Consider the following 25,069-nt stretch of genomic DNA (forward strand, 5'->3'; position numbering starts at 1 on the left):
ACGGTAAGAGCAAGAGGGACACAGGAAGTGTTTTATATGTGTTCAGGTAGTCTAGATTTCAACAGCCAGTAGCTTACAGGTGAAAGTGTCTGTTCTCATCTGAAAGCGTTCCATATTACGATCATTTAGATTCATTCAAATGTGAAGTTGTTCAAATTAAAAAGCCGGAAAAAAAAAAAAGGGTTAAATGGTGTATATTTATTTCCTTTTGTCTGTTTCTCCTCTCTTTGAAGAACTGCAACCAAACTGTAACTGCGCTGAGAGTGCAACCACTTAACAGTGTGAAGGAAACCAGAAGTTTTTCCATTGTACTTATCAGGTGCTGTGGTGAGAGGTTGCAGAAGGTTGCAGCCCCATTCATTTCCCCTCCTGGCTCTCGCTATCTCTCCATCGCTCTCTACCAGGGGTTCAGTTGAAAGTGGGTTCTGTGCTGTATCCGCCCTCCCCCTCAGCCCCCTTCAAGCCAAAATAACCTCACTCAAGTCGGCTCGTGCTCTTCACCTTTCTGCTTCCTGTCAAGGTGCACAGAGCCCCCCCCCACCCCCACCCCCCCCCCCCCCATGGCTCCACCTCTCTGTCCTCCTTTCTTTCATTTAAGTTGTGTTTTATTGCTCATAAAGCCGTTGTTGTTTTTTTTTCGAAGACCACAGCGGGGGGGGGGGGGGACTTTAGGCATCGCTTGTGTTGCTGCTGTACTTTTGTGTGACATTTAAATTGTGCTGTTGTTGACCTTCGCCCAGAGAAGACCTACTTATTGTTGCCCTCACAAGTGACACTTTTGGCTGCTTCAACAAGCTGCTGGTAGCGTCCGCAAATAGTGGTTCATTCTGTTCCCTTTGTAAGACAGTTGTACAAACACTCTAGTTTTCTGTTAGACAGTTGTACAAACACTCTTGTTTTCTGTTAGACAGTTGTAGTTAGACAGTTTTTTTCTGTTGGACTGTTGTACTAATACTTTTGTTTTCTGTCAGACAGTTGTAGTTAGACTCTGGTTTTCTGTAACACATTTCTACTGAGCTCTTGAGGCATTTATGAGTTAAAAATAACCAACAAAACAGAAACAAGAATCGTTAATACATTATTTGGAGAGTGCTGACAGTCTATCTGCTCTGCATCTACAGACAGAATGTTACAATCAGTAACCGTTTAACAAACTACTAATCCTTACCATTTCCTTTTTCCTAATTTTTTACATACCCATAACCTTTTACTAACCCTTACGGTAACCTTTGCAAGCAGTTACCTCTCTACAGAAATATTTGACAGTTTGCTGGCGGTTACTATTTGTAGAGCATCTACAGATGTACATTGGGACTCTCAAAAGAATGTTCAACAGAACTGTGAAAACATCACTGAACTTTTAAACCTGTAAAAATACCTGACTTATGTACTGTATATGACTCAATAGGATTGGGTATTTTTTCATAGTATGTCCTAAAGCTAGAATTCTGTTGTGGCACCGGTTTTCTTACTTTTAAAATTATTTTATATACACCCATTGATTTTTAAAGAATACAACTTCTGAGCTTAGTTCAGCTCTTGTGCCATGTCAGAACCCAAAATACAAGATATAAGTGTTTATATCTACAGTTATATTATACACAGCTCTTTCTACAAGTTTATGAGAGGTTATATCCAAGACTATTGCTTGTCTGTTTACCAACAACAGGTGTGGTATTGACCTATTTCTTATTGTTTCAAAAAAGGATTCCAGCATTAAAGAATGTAAACCTAATGTTGTGTGACAGGATATTTGGAATAAGTCACAGTTAAGGACGTAGAAGAAAAGAAACAGCTCAGTAATCCCTGGATGTTTCTTCCCCCTTTAAAGTAACTCGCCCATGGTTACACACAGCCGACGTTCATAGCAGCTGTTAAAGTCATAAGCGTGGCCTACAGAGGTCCAGTGGTCTCAGCCACTGTCTCCGATGCATGTGTGCCGCTGCAGGATGGGTTTGAACCCGGCGCGCGCTCTATCAGCAGATGTTTCTCTCAGGGTGACATCAGGTTGTAAAACGGTTGAGCGTCTCCCTGTTAAAGGTGGTCGAGCTGCGGCAGGTCTCCTCCGGGAGGGACAGCAAGCCCCTTATCTCAAACTGACTCCGTCGGCGCGTGTCTCTCCGGACCCCGCGTCTCTGGTCCCCCAAAAAAACAAACCCCTGCGTCCCGAATGGCGCACCCTTTCACGATTTAGTGCACTGCATTTGACATGGGCCAATGGGGTCTGTTTTAAAGTACACAAAATAGGGGCTGCCCAAAGCGTACTACCGTCTCCCCTATCTGTTGGGAGGCTGGATGCCGTGTTGTCGTTGCTGTTGTTGTTTTTGTTGTTGTGGTAGAGGTTTCTCGTGTCTCCAGCTCTGACATGATACAGGGTAAAGAGTTCAATGTCTCCCACTGAGATGACAGGTCCTTTTCAGGATTCTTTTCTCTCTCTTTCTTTCCCTCCTTCTTTCTTTCCCTCCTTCTTACTTTCCCTCCTGCTTTTCCTGGTTGATTTGGAGAGCTTGCATAGTCAATTATGTAGAGAGTGAGAGATGGAATCTGCTCCGACTGCCATATTTTGGTGTGTCATATTAATATTGTATGAGCACTATTCTGTACAGAATATCTAAGAGACCGTCTATTAGAGCCAGCACAGTAACGATACTATTCGCTGTGTGTGTGTGTGTGTGTGTGTGTGTGAGATGTGTGTGTGTTTCTGTGTTTCTCTTCACACTGGTTATCCAACGGAGGTCGCTGTTATAATTAATGTCATCCAGATTTATTTTGGTGACGATAACAAGAGTGAGTCATTTTAGGTTGTTTTTGGTTAATATCTTCATGTTTGTTTATCTCCACGTAGTTCCGATGGCACATCCATCTTTGTTTTCATCGCAGCATGGGCTCTACTTGGTGGTAATTGTGCTAAGATTGGAAATTGTCAACAAAACAAACAAACAGATAAACATGGAAACAGATTCTATCTGTAAATAAGTGAACAGACTGATGCATTTTCTTTTCCGTCTCGAATCGGAAGAACCAGACAATCTTGTTAAGGATCTTGAAAATAATTACGCTGCACTAATAACAATGACAATATGAAAGGATTTCTCACACCACCATTATTTTGGCTGTTCGTTCCATCTCAGCGTTACGGCTTTTCAAATAATTCCTGAATGGCGAGGTGTTTTGACTGTTCCTCAGCCCAGGCATCTGTAGCCCAGAATCACATCAGACCTGCGCTCGGCCGGTAATCTGAAATACGTCAAACTCTAATTCAGCCCTGGCCTGGCATCGTACAGAATTCACCACAGCACTTTAATGACATTCCAACGCCACGGAAAGACACATTTAACTGGCTAGTGGAAGTTAGCGGAAGAGGATTCCCAGTCAATCCCCCATAGAAGTAGCAGCCAGACATGGAAACCCCAGCACAGTGGGCTACTGAGTTACTGGTGTTTTAGGCCGGCTGCCTAACAAGCGCCTCAGTGACCTTACAGTGCCAGCTGGATTTGTATTTTTTTTTAAAGAAGTCTTTAAGTGCGATTCTCCTCAGTAATGTCATCGTTCACGCCTCAGAGACTCTGGATTAGGGCCCATTTTCGGTCCCTGAAATGTTACAAACGTGTAAAAAAAAAACAAAAAAACATCACAGCCAGGACCGTGTAGCTGAGGGAGACCGAGGGAGCTGGCGAGAGAGGGACACGAAGAGAGAAAGCGGGGATGTGAGGATCGGGGAAGGCTACAGAAAGATGGGGAAAAGGTGGATGGAAATAGAGAGAGGAGCGAGAGAGAGAAAGAGAGAGAGAGAGAGAGAGAGAGGGAGAGAGATAAGCGAGCTAAGGCCCAACACCTCCCCCATCTGCCAGATATATTAATGTAGTCGCTTTCTCTGAAATTCAAATTGCAAGAAAAAGGAGAGAGAAAAAAGAAAAAGCAGCAACCCCTTGTTTTAGAAAGAGTGGGGGTGCATACTGCTCAGAAAAGACCTGGCGTCTGTCTATTAGTGCTCAGTAAATATTACATGAGCTCCACATTCGCTCACTTGTTTGGAATTACTTCCACTGGATGGGTGTATTATTTTAGAACTCTGCCTTGTTTATCGCAACACATGACCTAGTTCCAGGAAGCCTTTTTCACTCCCTCTCTCTCTGTCTCTTTCTGTCTGCATCTTCCTATCTCTCCATCTCTTTTTTTCTGTCTATCTCGCTCTTTCTTTCTCTTTGTCTCGTTGTTTCTGTCTCTTTTCCCCCTTTTTTTTCTCCTGTCGCTCTGTGTCGGTAGTGTATCTCTGTCTGTGTGTGTGTCTCTCTCTCTCTGTCTCTCTCATTCTCTTTCTCTCCATTGATGAGATCTCAGATGGCTGTCCCCGCTGAACAATTACAACGCGAAAGAAACCCAAATGGAGATGTTTGTAGAAAACAACATGTGTGTAATTAAGGCTTAATGAGCCCTTGTCAGGGTGGAATGTGCAATTAGATTGGTAATAGAGCATTGTGCCTGAATGCCAGGCGACGAGGGCTACCGGATGGAAAATAAACAGCAGCACTGCGCCCCTGAATGCAGAATCACAGGCCCTATTGAGAGGAGAATACTGTACCTAGAACGCATCTCCATGTAAATGCGGTACTGTTGGATTCAGGAGGAGTGTCGTCCAGTATTGTGCGTGGAGCCTGGCGCCGCTGTGTCAGGCTTGGGAAGGAAGGGACAGCGTTGGCGATGTAGGGTGGATGAGACAGACGCAGCACCCGTGGGTTGATCTCGGTTCGGAAAGGATTTTCACCGTGATATTTGTTAATATACCAAGAGGTGCGAGTGTTATTCACGATTGACTATTAGATGAGTGGCATAATACAGTTAGATGATGGTGTAGATTGGATGAGGCCTGTACTTCCTCTAGTTGAGTCAAAGTGGGATTCTTACCATGCTGGATGATTAGCCGACTTCAAACAGATCACTCAAGAAGGTAATTGCACAAAAGGCCAGATGTCGATCTTGTTGGACTCCTTGATTGACTCTTCGAGAGACTGAGCTCGTCTGCCTCAATTATCATACATTATCTTAAAAATATATATCGAAGCCGCTCAAGTGAAAGAACAGGTATCTGTCATGTCTCCACTTTCTCTCCAATGACCCCCTGACGTTTTTTTCCCTTCTCATTTGTGTTTTGGGAAATTGCGCTCTGCGCTGAAGACGGAACACAACAGTGTACAAAATAGTGTTTGGCTATTTCCGAATTGCTTTACTAGTCCCTTGAAGAGAGAGAGCCTTTGTTGCCTTCCTTTGGGACTGCCCTTGAAAGCCTCCTATTGTACCTCTCATCATATAATGCAAGCTGGTTTAATATATTAAATGGAATCCACAGGCTTGCTCCGTGTCCCAAATAACATCCTCCTCCCTATGTAGTGAGGTGTTTTCGACCCGAGCCTATGCGGCGAATGGGGTGCCATTTGGGAAGCTTGGGAGCTTGGTTTCGTGGCCTTAATATCGAGAGACCAGTTCAACACAGTTCAGGCATGAACTTAAATAAATGAAACACTTGATGTTCCCCTGGGAAGTGGATTGCTATGGCTGATTGAAGTACACGTGGACACGTTTGTTTTGGACACGCGTTCGGTGTCGAAGTTCAAAGGAAAAACGTTTTGGCCACCTGACCACATCCCCTCTGTAGTGTTAGTACTACTTTAGTCGGATCCCCATTCGCTGTAGCTAAAGTTTATTATCTCTATATGCAATTTCTCAGGGAGCCGCTGCTATTTCTGTGTCCACATAGAGGACTGGTAACCCCTCTGAGCCTGGCTCCTCTCTAGGTTTCTTCCTAAAATTCTGCCTTCTTAGGGAGTTTTTCCTAGCCACTGAAATTCAGCACTACTGTTGTTTGCTCCTTGGGGTTTAAGGCCGGGTGTTTCTGTAAAAGCACTTTGTGACAACTGCTGTTGTAAAAAGGGCTTTATAAATACATTTGATTGATTGAGAGGCAGCCATCCTTCCAACGTTCCTGGTTCTTGTTTGGGCTATCTGCGTGAATTCAGAATTTACGTTAAATCTCATCTAATTCCGTTTTCACTTCCACCTGGTCCATTAGTCCTGGTTTAGGTTGGCGATGTTTTAGATGAACTTTCATTGTGGCGAGCACAATGGTGTGATTGTGGACGGCGAATTGTAACTCAACACCGACCCAGGCCGCAGGGGTCAGAGGTGAGATATGCGTTTCAGCCCCTGTGTAACCCAGCGGACAACCGAGCCCATTCAGACCCAAACATCCACATGGATCACGAGCATTCCAACAGAAACTCATCACGGGCGCTTTTGAAACATTCTCTTTTTCCACGTTAAGGCGGCCCTCTGATTCCTTGCAGTACGTTTTAAACAGTCCATCTCACCTGGAGCCGAGCCAGTCGAGGTGTCATTCCAGGGATGGCCGAGCTTTAGGAAACCCTCCATGTGACTGACCAGACAGTAGGAAAGACCATTAACCCCAGATGAATATTATATCACAACACTGATAGGAGCAATTAAGCTTGCCGTACGAGGGGGAAGGATTGTCTCCCAGGATCCACTGGGCGGCTTGGTTGAACACAGCCTTGTCAAAAGCAGCCATTCCTCCCTTGATTTCTCCACTGTCTCAGTCCTTTACAAGCACACGCACAATTTGTGATCGTTTGGATCTCTCTCCGCTCCTCCCTGCCGCATTTGAATGTTTGAATGTTCATCCGAGGGTTTTCAGCTGTTCCAATTCATTTCTCACCCCCCTCAGTCAATAAAGAAGCAATTATGTTCCCGCTCAGTGGATTTGCGTGGCTCCGCCTCTTACTTTTTGTGTAATTAAGACCATACTTCATCTGTCTGGAGGTGTGGCCGTGATAAACCTATAATAGGAAAAATCCAAATGGGCAGGTTGGGTTCCATTGCGGGGACTGGCTTCATTGAACCAGGTGAGCTGACACAGATGTGCTTTTAAACAGTGTTTGAACAGAATGGATGTGGCGGCTGAGCTCCTGTATGGTCAAAAACACCAACATGGACGGCCTCATTTTTTAATCCGCACTGGGCTCGGTCGTTGTTAAAGAGGACACATAGAGGGCACTCAGAGGGATCGACACGTGTGTTTTTACAGTACGCATGTACACACATACACACACACACACAGAAAAACACACACGAACACACACTAACAAATACAGGAGAGCAAACATGGAATATACATACATACACAAACAATCCTACGCACATACACACGCATGCACATTTTCCACACAGACACACACACAGAAACACACACACACGTGCGCACAAACAGTCAAGCGATCCATATCTGCTTCATTGCAAACAGACCATCCCCTCAGACCTTCAGTGCTATCTGCCGGGCTGAGCGCTCTAATGACCAACGTCCTGACACAGGCATTTTGACTGCTGCCTGTTTCCATTTGCACTTTGACTGACAGGCGATTAGTCACGGCCGTGTGGTAAACCGTGGAGTCCCTATTTTAGCCCCGCCAAAGAGAGGAGGGCAGGGAGAGGGCCGGGCCGGGCTTTCTCCTCTGCCAGTGCCACTTGGTCTAAATGTAAAACATATGTGGCGGCGGCGGGGGTGGGGGGTGGGGGGGGTGGGGGCAGCTACATCCACGCTCCGTAGGACCGGCTAGCAGTGTGAACATCGCCGGGATGGCGGCCATCTTGTAAGCCAAGAGTTTTCCTATTGGCTGCCGTGCTCTGCGTGCGGGCCATTTTGATGTACTACTATAGATTGGAATGCTCATTTGCGGCCTGGATCTGTTTGATAGGTGGCGTTCAACTGTTGTTCCATAACCTCAATGCTAGTGCGCACTTCCTACATCAAACTGTCAGTGGCTTGGGTTTACACAAACAGCTGCCTATTTATAGCGCCACACTCTATGAGCTTTGTAGCTCGGCACACTGGAGTGGTAGGTGTCAAATGTATATCAGTTGTTTGAAAAAGCTCTCTCTCCATCGCTCTCTCCATCTCTTTCTCCATTCATCTCTCTCTCCATCTCTCTTTCTGTCCATCTTTATCCATCTCTCTTTTTCTCCATCTCTCTTTCTGTCCATCTTTATCCATCTCTCTTTTTCTCCATCTCTCTCTCTCCATCCATCTCTCTCTCTCCATCTCTCTTTCTGTCCATCTTTCTCCATCTCTCTCTACATCTCTCTCTACATCTCCATCTCTCTTTCTGTCCATCTTTCTCCATCTCTCTTTCTGTCCATCTTTCTCCATCTCTCTTTCTGTCCATCTTTCTCCGTCTCCCTCTCTCCATCTCTCTCCATCTCTCTTTCTGTCCATCTTTCTCCGTCTCCCTCTCTCCATCTCTCTCTCCATCTCTCTCTCTCCATCTCTCTCTCTCCATCTCTCCTCACCCTCACCACTCAGGGTTTTCACCAGGCTTTGTGTTGTTTCTGCACCTCTATCTCGTCCTCTCACTCCCTCTTTCCCTTCCCCACCAACTCTCTCTCTCTTCCTCCCTCCCCTTCTCTCATTGTCTTTTTCCCTCCCTTTTCCTTTCTCCATCTCTTTTTCTCCCAATTCTTTATTTCTTCACTTCTCTGTCTCCATCCCTCCCTCATCCAGCCTCTCTCTTTCTCCCTTCATTCCTCTCTACCCACTGTTATTCCCTCTGTTTCTCTTCTCTACCTCCCTGTCTCTCCATTCCTCTCTGTTTTTTTTTCTTTTTGTGGTTGTTTTCCTGTAGATTTGGCGGTAATGATTAATGGCCACGAAGGCAAAAAAACAAAGCAAACTGAGGGCCAGCAGGCCAGAGAAGGGCTGTGAGTTCTGATGTGTTTTCTCACCCGACACAAAATGTAGTTGAAGTCATGTTAGATGAATGGCTGTAACATTGCTGCGGTTGTAATGTGCGTCTGTGGCACCTTAAAATAGGAATGTTGATTCAAAGAAGAGCTGTGACATTAAATGGAAATGCACTTTAAAAATCTGTACACAATTTAATTACAGTGGCTTCTTGGGTAATACACTGTGATGCCGCTGTGTAATGTATTGTCATTAGCATGGGCCTCCTTTAGCACGCCTTGTCATCTGAACAGTGTAGTTCGTTGTTTGATACCAACAAGCGTGCCTTTTGCAGGAAAAATACGCACAAAAAATATATAAATACGATGTATATGTAAATATCACAAACAATCTGCAGTTTCTCTGAAAAACTAAATCTGTGTCATATGCGAAAATAACTGCTCGCTGCCGTAATTCCGCTCCATTCATTTCCTGATTGGGAACTCAAAGCACTTACAAACCTCCTTTCCAGTGAAACAGAATAAATGGATTTCATTTTCCTTTGCAGTGTGCAACCATCATCCAATAATTGTGGCCCGCAAAACTAATGGTTCCATCAAGGAGAAATCATTACGTTGAAAGCATTAAGTCTATCTAACGGATGACTGCGAGAGGGATGAGGTGATGGCTGACACATCATATGATGCTAGCCATTGCCGTCATCCAGTCCGGTGCCCGTGGCGACAGCGATCATGACTGTGGATGTGCCCGTGGTTTTGGAACGTGGCAGTTGGGACGACGTTGTTCTGTAACGCCCGTTGCAATTATTTCCTACTCTCACTGTCAGAAGCTACAGGGCACTGATTATATCAGTGAAGAATGGCTCGCCACTGTCACATCAGTTGTGCGGGTTAAAAGGCTTCACTTCAGCTCCCACCCGTATGGATGCGCTTGTGGCTTTCAGCTTCTGTGTACACCTAGAACCCAGTGTCACACCTAGAACCCAGTGTCACACCTAGAACCCAGTGTCACGGAAGGGAGGCAACTGCAGGCCGACCTCTTGACAGTGCCCAAACCACGGAACAGGGAATACGATTTTACGAAAAGAGTGCAAGTTTGAGCGGGTCAGACAGGGGGCGCTAGTGTACACGTCTCGTGGCAGTTTGGAGACCCGTGACGGTGTACAGAGCCGCCTCGTGACATCACAGCGCGGCGGTTCTGCTTGGCTCTGATCTGTGTGTTTGGCGCTGAACGCCCTCTAATGATGGTGGACAGGACCAGGGAAGCCGCTGGGAAGTGTGAGGCGTTCTTCACCTCTGGCTACAGCCCCGTGTTAATCACTGCTGCGGTGGGAGTCGCCAACATGTGGCCCCGGCGAACGACCCAGGCCGACCGTTCCGGCCTCCCACACCCTCCTCGGCCCCGCCCGCCGACTGCTCAGGGGCTTGCACTCATTCACCCGCCCCGGCCCCCCCCCCCCCACACACACACTTGCAGTGACAGAATGAGTTGTCTTTCTGCTGGTGTGATTAGCGCTTCCTCTGCATCCCTCACTGTTGACACCTCGCGTGACACACGCGGCGGGCCGAGTCATGGCCCAGTCACACACACTCACACACACACACACACACACACTCTCTGGGGCCGCTGCGGGCAAGCAGAGCAGTGAGTTTCACTACTCTGACTGTTCTAATTATATGGGTCTCTAAATGAACAGTAATTACTGACATCCACCAGGAACACTAAGCCAGTAGTGGTTTAACGGCCCCTACTGAGTAATTGGAATCATTCAACCTGTCCCTATGTCTGACTGACTGTTTCCACAGGCTGGCTGTTTGTTTGTTTTTGTTTTTTCTGTGCACTGACTGATTCCTGTCCCCCTTGTGTTTCTTCTCACAGTTTGATGGTGACAACATGTACATGAATGAAAATAACCAGGAGTTTCTCTCCCCAAATCAGGTGAGTGTGTCTTTAGTTGTTGATGAAACACCCTTTGATTCGGTCAGACCGGAGCATGCCTACACCTGCCACTGGTACGGTTTCACGGGAGACTGAAAATAGAGCTGCGGTCCCGCAATCTGGAATATTCTAATTCTACCGTCAGTGTTCGGAGTATTGCTGGTGTTGATTTTTCAGGGGTCTGCTACAGGTCGATCGCTGGCCACCAGTACCTTGCAACCCACTCACGATTTGCTTGCCAAACAGTACAATTTCCACGTTTCACCACAAACAGTCATAGTATCATAGACCACAGGCTCCCGGCTGCTGTCTAATCAAAGACACATAGACATTAATCCACACCAGTAAGGCCATTATTGATTTTCAAAGCCAAACGTTACACAATATTAAACATTTTAAAAAAGGAGGATGCAGGTATATAACAACCTTTTTTAAATAGTTTTTAAAAAAATGTATAGTGCCCTCTTTGTTGTTATGTATATTGACAAATGTAGTTCAGTAGTTTCGCTTTTACACTGAGAACACAGAGACGTTGCTCAGGGAAGATGAAGAGAGAATGTGTATATTTGGAGGATGGGTAGCTGAGGAAATATTAAATGTTCTTCTAGGTAGCTCTTATACTAGAAAAAGTCGGAGACCCTTGTGTTAGATTATCACACTTCACAGACGTTTTTCGCATTTCCTCTCCTCGACATAAGTGAAAGACTGACCTCTGCATCTGGCTCGGACACGCTGCGGCATGGTGACTCTCAACTAGCCTGAAAGTGTTCAAGGTCTGAATCTGTTTCTGATTTGAGAGAAGATTGAAAACCAAAACCGGTGTCGCCGTGGAGCACTGCATTTGAAAGAGGGTGCGTCCGACATAATTAGTTACAATGAGGTGTACGAGAACATGGCCGTGAGCATGTATTCAGAGAAGTTTCTAACTGGGTATGACTGAACGCGTCTGTGTCGTGGCACCGCAGCTGCACTAGAACTCGCGGCTTGCCATATGTCTGCGAGCCGGGGGATTTGGGGAGTTTCGTCGTAAGCCCCGCCGTCGTGCTATGCAGCGGGAAGCACTTGTCCTTGTCAATTGCAATCATTTGGACGGGCCAAACGTATGGCTGTGCCATCACTCTGAACTTTTGATCTGGCGTTTAGAGGAGGAGATTAGATATTTCAGTTGGGGGTATTTACAGGGTGGTGGGGTGTTTTGGTTGGGGCTATTTCTGTTGAGGTGTTTAATTTAGGGGATATTTTTAGGTTAGCGGCGTTGTGAGAAAAATGTAAGAAACTGACTGGATCACAGTTTTGTCAGTTAGCAGTGACTCAGCCATGCGGACGGATAGTATTGAGTGCATACATTTAGTAATTTTCCCCAAAAGAGGAAAATATCTTACAGTAGAGAGAAGGGTCTTACCCATGTATATTATGTTCACTCATAATAGTCCCGTAGTAAATTATAAGATCCAGGTTCTTAAGCGCAATGCATACAGAACAAGCAGTCATTTGAATCACACAAATAAAATGCACAACGTAACATATCATAAAAATGGATGGCATCGAACAAAATCCGATTAGTTGGTTCCATTTAAATTGTGGACTTAGGAAGTGTTTTCCTTCGTGTTTTATTATCTCTGGTAATCAGAATTAGTCAGTGATCGTCCTCGTATATCTATGTGACTTACTGTACTGTGCAAAAGTCTTAAGCACTTCAAAGCTGAACTAAGTCTATTTCTTTAGGTAGTAAGTGTTTTAATTAAAAAAATTAATTATATAATAATCATTCAAAAGTTTGAGGTCACTTATATGAAATGAGTTTGAATATGAAATAGGGCAAAGTGAATAGTAAATGTATTAATTGACAAGGTTAGAAATAATTATTGTGTCCTTCAGACTTTGCTTTCATCAAAGAATCCTCCATTTGCAGCAATTACAGCCTTGCAGACCTTTGGTATTCTAGATGAGGTAATCTGAAGAGATTTCACCCCATGCTTCCTGAAGCACCTCCCACAAGTTAGATTGGTTTGATGGGCACTTCTGACGTACCATACGGCCAAGCTGCTCAATAGGGTTGAGATCTGGTGACTGTGCTCCATTATAGACAGAATACCAGCTGACTGCTTCTTCCCTCATAGTTCTTGCATAGTTTAAACATGATTTAATGAAGCTACCAGTTGAGGTTCTGTGAGGGGTCTGTTTCTTAAACTAGACACTGTAATGTATTTGTCCTCTTGCTCTGCTTCAGGGCCTCTCTCTTTCTATTCTGTTTAGAGACAGTTTGCGCTGTTCTGTGAAGGTATTAGTACACATCGTTGGGAGAGACCTTCAGTTTCTTAGCAGTTTCTCGCATTGGAATAGCCTTCATTTCTCATAACAAATAGATTGATGAAAAGAAAGTTCTTTGTTTCTGGCCATTTTGAGCCTGTAATCGAACCCACAATTGCTGATGTTCTAGTCTAAAGAAGGCCAGTTGTATTGCTTCTTTAATCAGCGCCACAGTTTTCAGCTGTGCTAACATAATTGCAAATGGGTTTTCTAATGATCAATTAGCCTTTTAAAATGATAAACTTGGATTAGCCAACACAGTGTGTCATTGGAACACAGGACTGATGGTTGCTGATAATTGGCCTCTGTACGCCAGATATTCCATATTCCATTGAAAATCTGCTGTTTCCAGCTACAATAGTCATATAAAACATTAACAATGTCTACACTGTATTTATGATCAATCTGATGTTATTTAAATGGACAAAAAACAGGGAAAAGGTTTCCCCAAACTTTTGAACAGTGGTGTGTATATATATATATATATATATATATATATATATATATATATATATATATATATATATAAATAAACACTTAATATCCAAATAAATGACTTTAGTTCGACTTTCAGGTGCCCAAGACTTTTGCACAGCACTGTACATAACGTAAAACAACCTATGTTGAAAGGAGGCTGAGTGAAGGAGAGGTGAGAGAGAAAAGACCGACGGGTCCAGTTTTGAGGCAGGGGGGAGCGAGGGGGCAGGGAGTGGACTGACAGAGTGGAAGGTGGGCAGACTGAGCGGGCAGAGAGAGGAGTTAGCTTTGCTCTTGTCTTGTACTTTGTTTACTCAAGGTCTGCTCATATTTGACATCTGCCTCCCTCCATTCCTTGCATGACCAGTTTTCGCCTCTCGTTCAGTCTGACAGCTAAAACTTTGGGGGAGCCCACGGGGAGCATTTAGCGGGGCCCACACTCACATATACCTTATTAACAAATACTGTATTAGCCCCCCGTAAAAAAATAAAAAATAACGGAATCCTCTCCCGTTTTTGGCCTCACCATCTCCATTCCTATATGTTGCGAGCATTTCGGCAGTTTTTTCTTTGGTCCCCTTTAACCCTCCTACTACTTTGAAATGCATTTGGGTCAGTGGTTTTAGGGCGAAAAGAACCTGACGCCTCCAAACTGCCTGAAAGTGTCTACATCAGCAGCTCACTGTAAAGACAATACTGTATCTCTGGTTAATCGTACCCTGTGATCTCCACTACCTGTGGTGACAGTTTCATTTCTATTGTCAGATGAATCATCAGGAAATGGGGTCAGATCTGCCATCATGTCCACTGCTCACGTGATCTTCCACCTGATCCCAGTTGTCTGAGAGCATAGCGCACTCTTTCACTGTATGTCTCCCCCTGTTTCCTGTCTCGCTCTCAGTTTTCAATTGCATTCTAATAAAATGTGCTTTGCTGGCACAATGTACATTCCGCCAAGGTGCCGTTTGGAAATAGGTTTTCATTTACAATATAACATAATTAAAGTGATGCTAATAATGAACATCAAGTTTTTCAACAGCAGACAGCAGAAACAATTATTCACGAAAATGAATCGCTGTCTTGATCTTGATTGCTACCTCTCCCAGTGCTGTCTATTGCTATTTTTGCCAGCTCTCTCTGTCTCTCTTTAATTCTGTTGTTCTCAGCTATTTCTGCATTTTGCTTTTCTCTCTCTCTCTCTTCTCAGTTATCTCTTCCTGTTTCTTTCCCTTTACCTCTCACTGTCATTAACTCTCTCTTTTCCCTCCCTCTGTCTGATTAAAGACAAGGTCATGCCTCTGGCCTGGCCTCAACAAGCCCTTTGTCTGCCTGGGGTCATTCGTGGTCGTCGTGGCAACAGTGTACAAAAGAGTAACCACAGAGTGTACCTTTGCCCGGGTGTCTCCCGGTGTCCAATCGATAGGGCCCCAAGCAGACAACATCGGCTGTGTGCCCACAGGACCTCTGGTCCCTGTACAGTATACTAAGTAAGGAACATAATCCAGTAAGGCTAGAACCCAACTAACTCTTTAGACTGGACTGAATGATATATAAACCTGCCCAGCTACACCTGTAGACTAAATGATACTGTATATAAACCCACCCAGCTACACCTGTAGACTAAATGATACTGTATATAAACCCACCCAGCTACACCTGTAGACTAAATTATACTGTATATAAATCCACCCAGCTACACCTGTAGACTAAATGATACTGTATATAAACCCACCCAGCTACACCTGTAGACTAAATGATACTGTATATAAACCCACCCAGCTACACCTGTAGACTAAATGATACTGTATATAAACCCACCCAGCTACACCTGTAGACTAAATGATACTGTATATAAACCCACCCAGCTACACCTGTAGACTAAATTATACTGTATATAAACCCACCCAGCTACACCTGTAGACTAAATTATACTGTATATAAACCCACCCAGCTACACCTGTAGACTAAATGATACTGTATATAAACCCACCCAGCTACACCTGTAGACTAAATTATACTCTATATAATCCCACCCAGCTACACCTGTAGACTAAATTATACTCTATATAAACCCATCCCGCTACACCTGTAGACTAAATTATACTCTATATAATCCCACCCAGCTACACCTGTAGACTAAATTATACTGTATATAAACCCACCCAGCTACACCTGTAGACTAAATGATATTCTATATAAACCCACCCAGCTACACCTGTAGACTAAATTATACTCTATATAAACCCACCCAGCTACACCTGTAGACTAAATTATATATAACTCCTCCCAGCTACTCCACTTGAATAGATGCAATGCCATTTTGTCATGACTTTCCAATGGCAGCCTATAAAGTACTCTCTCTCCAATTAACTTGTGGGCATTAAAAAAAAATATGCTTCCACCATTTGACCTTAAAGGGATTTTGACAATCCCCAGAGGAAGATTCCCTTGTGGATATTATTTATGCTGTTTGAAGGAAGTCACTCACATTAGTCCACAGCCTGGAAGTGCTAGCGGATACCACATACTTCCATTCACTGTGCTTATGCTAGCTAGTGCTTGGTTCCAAAATGACCTTTAATGTCTTCCTATATTGGATGTTGTGACTGGATGAATAGTTAAAGGGACTCTTGGCCGAAATTACCAAGTAACTCTTTAGCTATACTCCCTTTATATGCATTTTGACCATTAATTAATTTAGCATAATAGACGTTTGAGAAAGAGAGAGAGAGAAAGAGATAGGGAGAGGCCATCGCTGGAATCATTCTCTTAATGGAGTGACTGTTTGGATATGCAGCCGAAGTACCTAGAGGAGATTATAATCTCGCAATTAGTGTAACAAGGTTTTATTGATTGGCCCTGTTGTATCACCGAGGCTGCCAAGTGCTTCGCTGGTTACGCATGCAGAGTGAGTGTACCTCTGCCAGCCAGCCAGTCCAACACCCTCCCTCACTCCCCAGCTTGGCTTGGCCGGCCTGCGTGCATCCCAGCACTAGCATCTTCAAAGAAAAGAGCCGCATGGATCGCAAGTCGGAAGGGCCCGTCTGAAAGGCCCGGTGATGAAGTGAATCCCATTTACATTTTATTTTCTTACTCACTGTGGTAAATGGCTTTGCTATCTCCACCTTTCCCTACGCCCCCCGCTACACTGAATCCATCGCACAAAAGTCGGCCCCTGGCAATGTCTTATTTTAAATTGGGCCTGCCTGTTTTCCATTTATACCAGTTGAAAATAGTTTCACTTGAAATGCCATGTTTCTTTCTCCTTTTTTTTTTTTTTTTGTGCATTCCATGTTTCGAGTCATTCAGTTCTGGCACTGATCTGAGGCCAGTCCCCGGTGTGGTGTTGTAATTAACACAGTGTTTGAAAGCCAACAAAGTGGCTGCGATTTGTAGATTTGCAACAACCAAAAAAACGTTACAGAATCTTGTTCCAATTTTTAAGACGACAAGGTCTTGCATTTTACGAGATGATAACACAGTAACTGCAATTGAAAACCATCCACTTAGGCATTGGAGGAGACGCACACACCCACGAACAAACACACACACACACACACACACACACACACACACACACACACACACACACAGCCTGCGACAACTCTCTTCATACGTCTTTACATCCATATGTTTCTAATGAGACATTGTAGACTTTGTGCTCTGATTATGATGTCACATTCCTGATGTGTCCATCAGCCCAATCCTGTCCCACCAAAAGGAGAACAGTGGGACGTCCCAACTAGTACCCTACTCCATTAACAGTGGACTAATAGGTTAAGGGTGGTGTGCTGTGTAGGGAATGGGGCCCCTATTCGAATGCATGCCAGAGTTATAGGAGCTTTTTTCTCCTCATTTCTTTTCTCCCCTTTCTAAACGAGATGGGTAATTCACTGGCTGGCCGCAGACCAGCCTCGGCAATGTCAGTGTGTCGGCGAGGCCTGATTGGTCCGAATCAGTCTTGTGTGACTGACAGGAAGCCGCTCTGATTGGGGGAGACAGTGTTATCGGATCTTTGGCGCTGATTAAAGCCTGTGCCGCCGCAGTTTTGGTTAACTCCCGCCGTTTTGGGGTCCCCCTATATGCCCGCCGCCACGGCCCTGCTGCTCCGAATTACCAGGTCGGTGCATTAGTTTGATTTACAGCTTCCTCCCGCTGTTTAGATTGGGTCTGGGACGGAGAGTGGCAGACTGAAAACCCTGCTCTCCCCTACCCCCTTCCCCTCTCCCCCCCTCCCCCTCTCTCCCCCTCTACCTCTCTCTCTCTGTCTCTCTTGCTCTCCTCTCTCTATCTGCTTTCTGTCAATCTCTTTTTCTCACTCTTCTCTCTCCGATCAGTCTCTCTCTTCTCTCTTTCTCCCCTCCTCTGCTCTCGACAACTCCTCCGTCCCCCTCCACCAGCACCAGCACACCCCCCCCGCCCCCACCTCTCTCTCTCCCTCCACCTTTTGTGAAAATGAAAACAAAGAGCAGGCTGCCAAAATATTTCTATAGCCGTTCGCTGACGAAGCAGACAAAGCGAGAAAGATGTGCATTGTGCAGGCATATTTGTTGCTGCAGCAGAAAGCCAACCCCCCCCCCACACTCACCCCCCCCCTTCGTCATTCTCTCTCTGTCCCCTTCTTCCCTGTGGTCTTTTTTTTTTTTTTTGGGTGATTTGAAAATTGCCTTCCTTTTTCACCCGTTAAAAGCCTCCTGTTTGGAATAGTTTTACTGACACGGAACTGTAAACAAATGCACAGCTGTGTTTCGGCGCACGGGGCCTTTGCCGTGGCAAGACAACAGTTTTCTGTGCTTCCGTAGGTGATCAAATGAGCCCAGTGGCGATCTTATTTCGGTTATTGTGAGCCTTTTCACCGTAGTGAGAGTCCCACAACGTTCCCAGTGGAGTGTCCTTCCTTCCACCAGCCAATTCGGAGTCCTTATTTATGCATGTTGTTCATAAGGAACCAGACATTCAGTGCAGCATCAGATTGAATGGTCCAACCTCTGTGATTACTGATTTGGTTCTTAGGATGAGCAATGTGCTTTTGCGTAAGGAGCCTGCTAGTTTCACACCGCTGAGGCGTCAGTCCAAAACAGCATCGCGTCCGTTTCCCACGCAGCATCATTTAAGCACCACGCAGGTAAACTGCAGCTAAAACTCGTGATGCCCTCCCAGTGTGTGCAGTTACGGTATAAAACATCTACCTAATACACACTGGAAACCCACTCGGAAGGCAGAGAAATGCCCGTCTCTCTGCCAGTTACGAACGTCCTGCCACGGCTTCATGAACAGGGCGCGGCGTTGTACCGAAGGCATTCCGTCGAGCTTGTCCCATCTCCGTATAGTCGAGCCGTGACCTACTCAGACTGGAACCCTAATCCTTACACATTGGACTGTGTTGCACCCCACTCAGACTGGAACCCTAATCCTGACACATTGGACTGTGTTGCACCCCACTCAGACTGGAACCCTAATCCCGACACATTGGACTGTGTTGCACCCCACTCAGACTGGAACCCTAATCCTGACACATTGGACTGTGTTGCACCCCACTCAGACTGGAACCCTAATCCTGACACATTGGACTGTGTTGCACCCCACTCAGACTGGAACCCTAATCCTGACACATTGGACTGTGTTGCACCCCACTCAGACTGGAACCCTAATCCTGACACATTGGACTGTGTTGCACCCAACTCAGACTGGAACCCTAATCCCGACACATTGGACTGTGTTGCACCCCACTCAGACTGGAACCCTAATCCTGACACATTGGACTGTGTTGCACCCCACTCAGACTGGAACCCTAATCCTGACACATTGGACTGTGTTGCACCCCACTCAGACTGGAACCCTAATCCTGACACATTGGACTGTGTTGCACCCCACTCAGACTGGAACCCTAATCCTGACACATTGGACTGTGTTGCACCCCACTCAGACTGGAACCCTAATCCTGACACATTGGACTGTGTTGCACCCAACTCAGACTGGAACCCTAATCCCGACACATTGGACTGTGTTGCACCCCACTCAGACTGGAACCCTAATCCTGACACATTGGACTGTGTTGCACCCCACTCAGACTGGAACCCTAATCCTGACACATTGGACTGTGTTGCACCCCACTCAGACTGGAACCCTAATCCTGACACATTGGACTGTGTTGCACCCCACTCAGACTGGAACCCTAATCCTGACACATTGGACTGTGTTGCACCCCACTCAGACTGGAACCCTAATCCTGACACATTGGACTGTGTTGCACCCCACTCAGACTGGAACCCTCTCATGAATAATAAAAAAAAATGTAAACCTCCAGTTTTGCGCTGGATCTGTGATGCGTTGTTAGCATCCAGATAATCTACAAGTAGAATCACTCTCATACCTCAGTTAGCCATGAAATTGCAAGTTTGAAAGCCTGTGGTTTTGATGACACAGACCACATCAGCAGATACAACACATAGGATTTCCACAATATTTGGGGACCCGTTTTGGCTCAACAGTGCTGCGTTTACAACCAGTGGCCAGAAATCCCACAATGCGTCTTTAAAAACACAGTGAAACTATAGTATATTGACTTGCTGTTGTTCAGACTTGCATTTAGGCACACACACACACACACACACAAATGAATGTCCAAATCCACACACATGTAAGTATTCACACACACACACACATATCTGTCCCCATCACCACGTTACTGGGAGGAGGTCCTAACCATCATCAGTAGAATACATGTATTTGTCCAGGCTGTCCAGTCAGCGACCTCATTGTTCCGTTCCACAATTGCGTTTTAAATGACCAAAGATCCATCCACCCACTGTCTTTTTTTGTGTTTTGTTTATTGCCCAGGCACGAAAACAGCCCAGAACAACAACACAATCAGGCTTCTGTCAGTCAGAGGCGGAAACAACAGGGTCATTGTCTTCGGACAGCATTAGCATTGACTTCTAGTGTGAAAACGGCACAGAAAACAACAACACTGAACAACAGTATTAAAGCACTGTAACAACGGGCTCATGTCATTGGATTTGTTTATCGATGATGTTCGCTGCACAGACCTCATCGGCTGCGTTCCAAATGGCACCCTTTTCCAGACTTGGTGCACTACTTTCCATGTACAGTGGGCTGTTTTTTTGCCAATTGGGACCGATCCCAAAGGCTACACAACAGCAGTGTTCCAGTTAAGCCTAGCAGAAGAGACAGGGCAACCAATGAATAAAGTTATAAAAAGATCCCTCTTCTGAAGAGAGATTGCTGCTCTTTATCTGAAGTGACAAGGTTGATACTGCTGTAATAATATGTGCCCCAAATGGAAGTTCGTAATGCTAAATGCCTCCTGTCAGGCAATAAGTTTGATTATGGCCCTCGTTTGAAATGTCGAAATCTGCCCTCCCTCCGTCCGTCCCTCTGTCCTCCTCTTTCTCTTTTTCCTTCCCTCCGCCCTCCCCTCCATCCCCGCCCACATCCCCGCCCCCTGCTGTGTCACTCACGTCAGAATGAGGGGCTTGTAACAGTCTCTCTCAGATTGACTCTTGGGAACCCCTACCTTGGTTCCTTGTGTCCGATCGTTTGTTGTCTTTGTGTATTTTGTTGTTGCGTTGACGTGAAGACTTTACACTATGTAGAGTTCAGTGGGTGAATCCCCCCCCCCCCCTCACCCTATCAGGCCTGGGCTGAGAACACAGCGACGAAAGATTATTGAATCTAAATTCTGTTTCTGCTAGCTGGGCTAACCTATGTCCCCAACGTTCGCCAATTCACATTCATCCGACTTTATTTGCCCATCATCTTCATTAATCCTTTCAATGGTCCACACAGTTCTTTCCATCTCTCCCTTCTCTGCGTTTCGTCTGAGAGAGATTGAACAACCTTTTGTTCCGCTCCAGTGTACTGCGATAATGACCTGTTAGTGGAGGGGTAGCCCTGACCTCACTGGACCATCCCCTTCCTGTCAAATCAAAGGGTCATTAGAAGAGGGGAGACACAGAGACAGACAGAGAGAGAAAAACACACAGATGGAGACAGAGAGACACACACACGGGCAGTGAGAGACAGAGACTGGGAGACACAGGGAGAGACAGACAGAGAGAGAAAAACACACAGATGGAGACAGAGACACACACAGGGCAGCGAGAGACAGAAACTGGGAGACACAGGGAGAGACAGACAGAGAGAGAAAAACACACAGACGGAGACAGAGACACACACAGGGCAGCGAGAGACAGAAACTGGGAGACACAGGGAGAGACAGACAGAGAGAGAAAAACACAGATGGAGATAGAGAGACACACACACGGGCAGTGAGAGACAGAGACTGGGAGACACAGGGAGAGACAGACAGAGAGAGAAAAACACAGATGGAGACAGAGAGACACACACACGGGCAGTGAGAGACAGAGACTGGGAGACACAGGGAGAGACAGACAGAGAGAGAGAGACGGAGAGACAGAGACAGGGTTATTGTTGTTTGTTTATTGCTTGATAAAGCTCACTCCATGTAACCCCAGCATGTTGCCTGATAGCTCAAGCTCCTTCTACTCCACTGTTACTGTGCCACTTCAAATTAGTCACTCCTGGGGCAGCCTTCTATCTTTGCCAGATACATTAGCACGCCACTTAGAACTCATACCGCCTAGGGTTCATTGCAAATTATAAACCAGCTGATTGAAACTCTGATTGTCTGAAAGCAGTGGTATATGACACACAAAAGACATTTTCCTGTTTTTATTGTGTTAGTAACCAGTTCATAATACCACCAAGGCACCCCAGACATAGGTAATATATTGCTAGTATACCACTGATAAGGGCTGTATGTAGGCACTCTGCTGTCCGTCATGCCTAAGAACAGCCCAAAGCCGTGGCACATTGGCCCTTTATTTATTATTTATTCACCCGCCACCCCATTCTTCATGATGTACTTTCTGTCAGCCAAACAAAACAGGTGACACTGCAACCAGGAAGATTCGGACCATCACCTTGATCTAATTATTTTAACCTAAAACTTTTATGAACTTTTTAACAGGTTTGTAGATTCTGTGTGATGTTTCCCGGTATTTTTGTAAAAATACATTTGCTAATGATGTGCACATATGTATAATCCATGACACCATACCATTCGTCTCAGAATGTGTGAAGACATTCTTAGGCACCTGTCTATTCATTTTCATAGTAAAAAATGTAATTGACATCCCTGAATATCTTGTTGGTATTATCTCTCCGTTCTCAATATTAGGCACTAGACCTGGATGTTTTTGAGCCATAAAGTCCTTCCAGGAAATGATCTACCCTCTTCATTAACCTTGTAAACAGCCGACAGCTTCTAGTTATTGTTACCTGCAAATTCATCCAATGATTACATCAAGCTGTACTGTACTCATGCTATGACAATAAACTTGAATGTAATCTAATCTGTTGATGTTTAGCTAGCTGAACTGTGTGTGACATTATAACCAACGGGTTTATAAACTGGAATAATGCGTTGGTCGTCCACATGTGAGGGACAGCCGATGTCTGTTGTTTCAGCAGTTTGATGTGAATTAAGGCTCAGTTTCAAGCTCTATTTTTAATCTTAATTTCAATAGATGACAATGATGGATGCTATGTCAGTCTGTCCTGAACTGGTTTTAACGTCACAGTAGAAGACGGTAGAGGTTTCCATTACGCTAACTGCGTAGCGTGTCCATATCCGCTGAGTGCTTGTAGTCCCAGTTGCTAGTAGAACATCGACAACCTTAGTGCTAATTCGTGCAAGCCTTAAAGTGCAAGTCTTGATAAGCATCTTAAGAATTTCCCTGTTTCTTCTTCACATTGTGTTCGGAATCTGAATTTGTTCACCCTCAAACCCTTGGTCAGGTGAATGATATACTGTAACAGATTGGATAGGTTGGGGGACATTCTCCTTAAACTGTCATAATTACTGTGTGGTTCTATGAAAGTGATTTGTTGATGGCAATGTATACATTTACTATAGTTCTTATAATATATATATATAATATAGATAATATATAAATAGATACCAAGTAAAAAATAAGTATACAATTGTGTGGTTTGACAAACCAGCATTTGGTAACTGTTGGACAAACCCAGGGTTCGGTATCCGTTGGACAAACCCAGAATTTGGTAACTGTTGGACAAACCCAGGGTTTGGTAACTGTTGGACAAACCCAGGGTTTGGTAACTGTTGGACAAACCCAAGGTTTGGTAACTGTTGGACAAACCCAGAATTTGGAAACTGTTGGACAACACAGAATTTGGTTACTGTTGGACAAACCCAAGGTTTGGTAACTGTTGGACAAACCCAGGGTTTGGTAACTGTTGGACAAACCCAGAGTTCGGTGACTGTTGGACAAACCCAGAATTTGGAAACTGTTGGACAAACCCAGAATTTGGAAACTGTTGGACAAACCCAGAGTTAGTTTAATGTTGGACAACACAGTTTTTGGTTAATTCTACACAGCAGCATTGGATTGTATTTTTAACCAGGGCCTGGGTTTAGGGATTGAACCAGCACCTGGGTAAATTAGACTATAATGTTGGGTTAAAACAACACAGTGTGTTGGGTTGTGACATAACCTTATGTAAAATAGTCCATAGAAAGTCCCTGGATTATTTATTTTGCATGTTTCTGTTTTCTTTACGGACCATCCCTTTCCTTATTCTCATTATTTATCCTCTCAGAAAAGACTGCCAATAAGTACTAGAATTTCAGACAGTCTTGTAATGAAATGTACTAAACCACATCAAATAATTAAATGAAAGGCTAGGGAGGGAGGAGAAAATGGGTCCCATCCAAAATATCCATGCAAATGAACAATAAAACAAGTATTGAATGTGACTTGGAATGTATCCAGTCCCAAAGTGAGTGCATGGTTCTCAGATGCTCCAAGGCTCTACTATTGGTTAATGAGAACTGTGGAAGATGTAGAAGCTGTATAACACAATGTTGACCAACAATCTATTTGTTTTAATGTGCTCACTATTTATTGTGTAAGTCATTGTGGATGAGAGATTTAAATATCCATTTTGTTTTAGCCAAAACAATGTCCCCTCACTCTCTAAACTGCATTTCTCAAAATCACAAGCTTTACCTGTACTCAAATGTTTGAATCAAAGAGGCTCAGTGTGAATGATTCCTCTGGTCTTGATGTAGGGGTGTGATTCCTGTGGCCTTGATGTAGGTGTATGATTCCTCTGGCCTTGTTGTAGGTGAATGATTCCTCTGGTCTTGATGTAGGGGTGTGATTCCTCTGGTCTTGATGTGGGTGAATGATTCCTGTGCCATTGGAAATTGGATTTGCAGAAAGTGCAACGGCTAGTAGAGTTGGTTGGGTGTTCAGCGTAACCATAAGATATGTGCATATTTATGGTTATTGTCAATAAATGTTTTTAAGAATTTTAAAAGAATGTTTATGTTGTCGTCTGAAGTCTGTTCTAACAGTGCAACTGTTTTAGGCCTAATTAATGCAAATTAATATAATAATTGTTTTCGCACATTAAACGACTGTAAATTGGTATGGCTAAACGTGAAACAAAGTGGATTGAAGATAGGCAAATGTATACATATTTTCTTGTCTTGGTCAATATAAGTTTAAGCCGTTTTTTGGG

At 44.6% G+C, this 25,069-nt stretch overlaps 1 protein-coding gene across 7 annotated transcripts in view; it reads left to right on the forward strand.

Annotated features, from left to right (window-relative positions):
* Positions 1-25,069, forward strand: part of tox2 (TOX high mobility group box family member 2) — a 104,522-nt gene that overhangs the window by 39,707 nt on the left and 39,746 nt on the right. For 6 of the 7 annotated variants that reach the window (XM_029114128.2, XM_029114130.2, XM_029114129.2 and 3 more), the window contains one exon: positions 10,628-10,687. The exons of the other annotated variant lie outside the window; for it this stretch is intronic. In XM_029114128.2, the coding sequence (XP_028969961.1) occupies positions 10,628-10,687 (60 nt within the window). The remainder of the gene's footprint in view (positions 1-10,627; positions 10,688-25,069) is intronic. 7 annotated transcript variants of the gene reach the window in all.

This window comes from Esox lucius, chromosome 17, assembly GCF_011004845.1.
Source record: "Esox lucius isolate fEsoLuc1 chromosome 17, fEsoLuc1.pri, whole genome shotgun sequence".
NCBI lineage: Eukaryota > Metazoa > Chordata > Actinopteri > Esociformes > Esocidae > Esox > Esox lucius.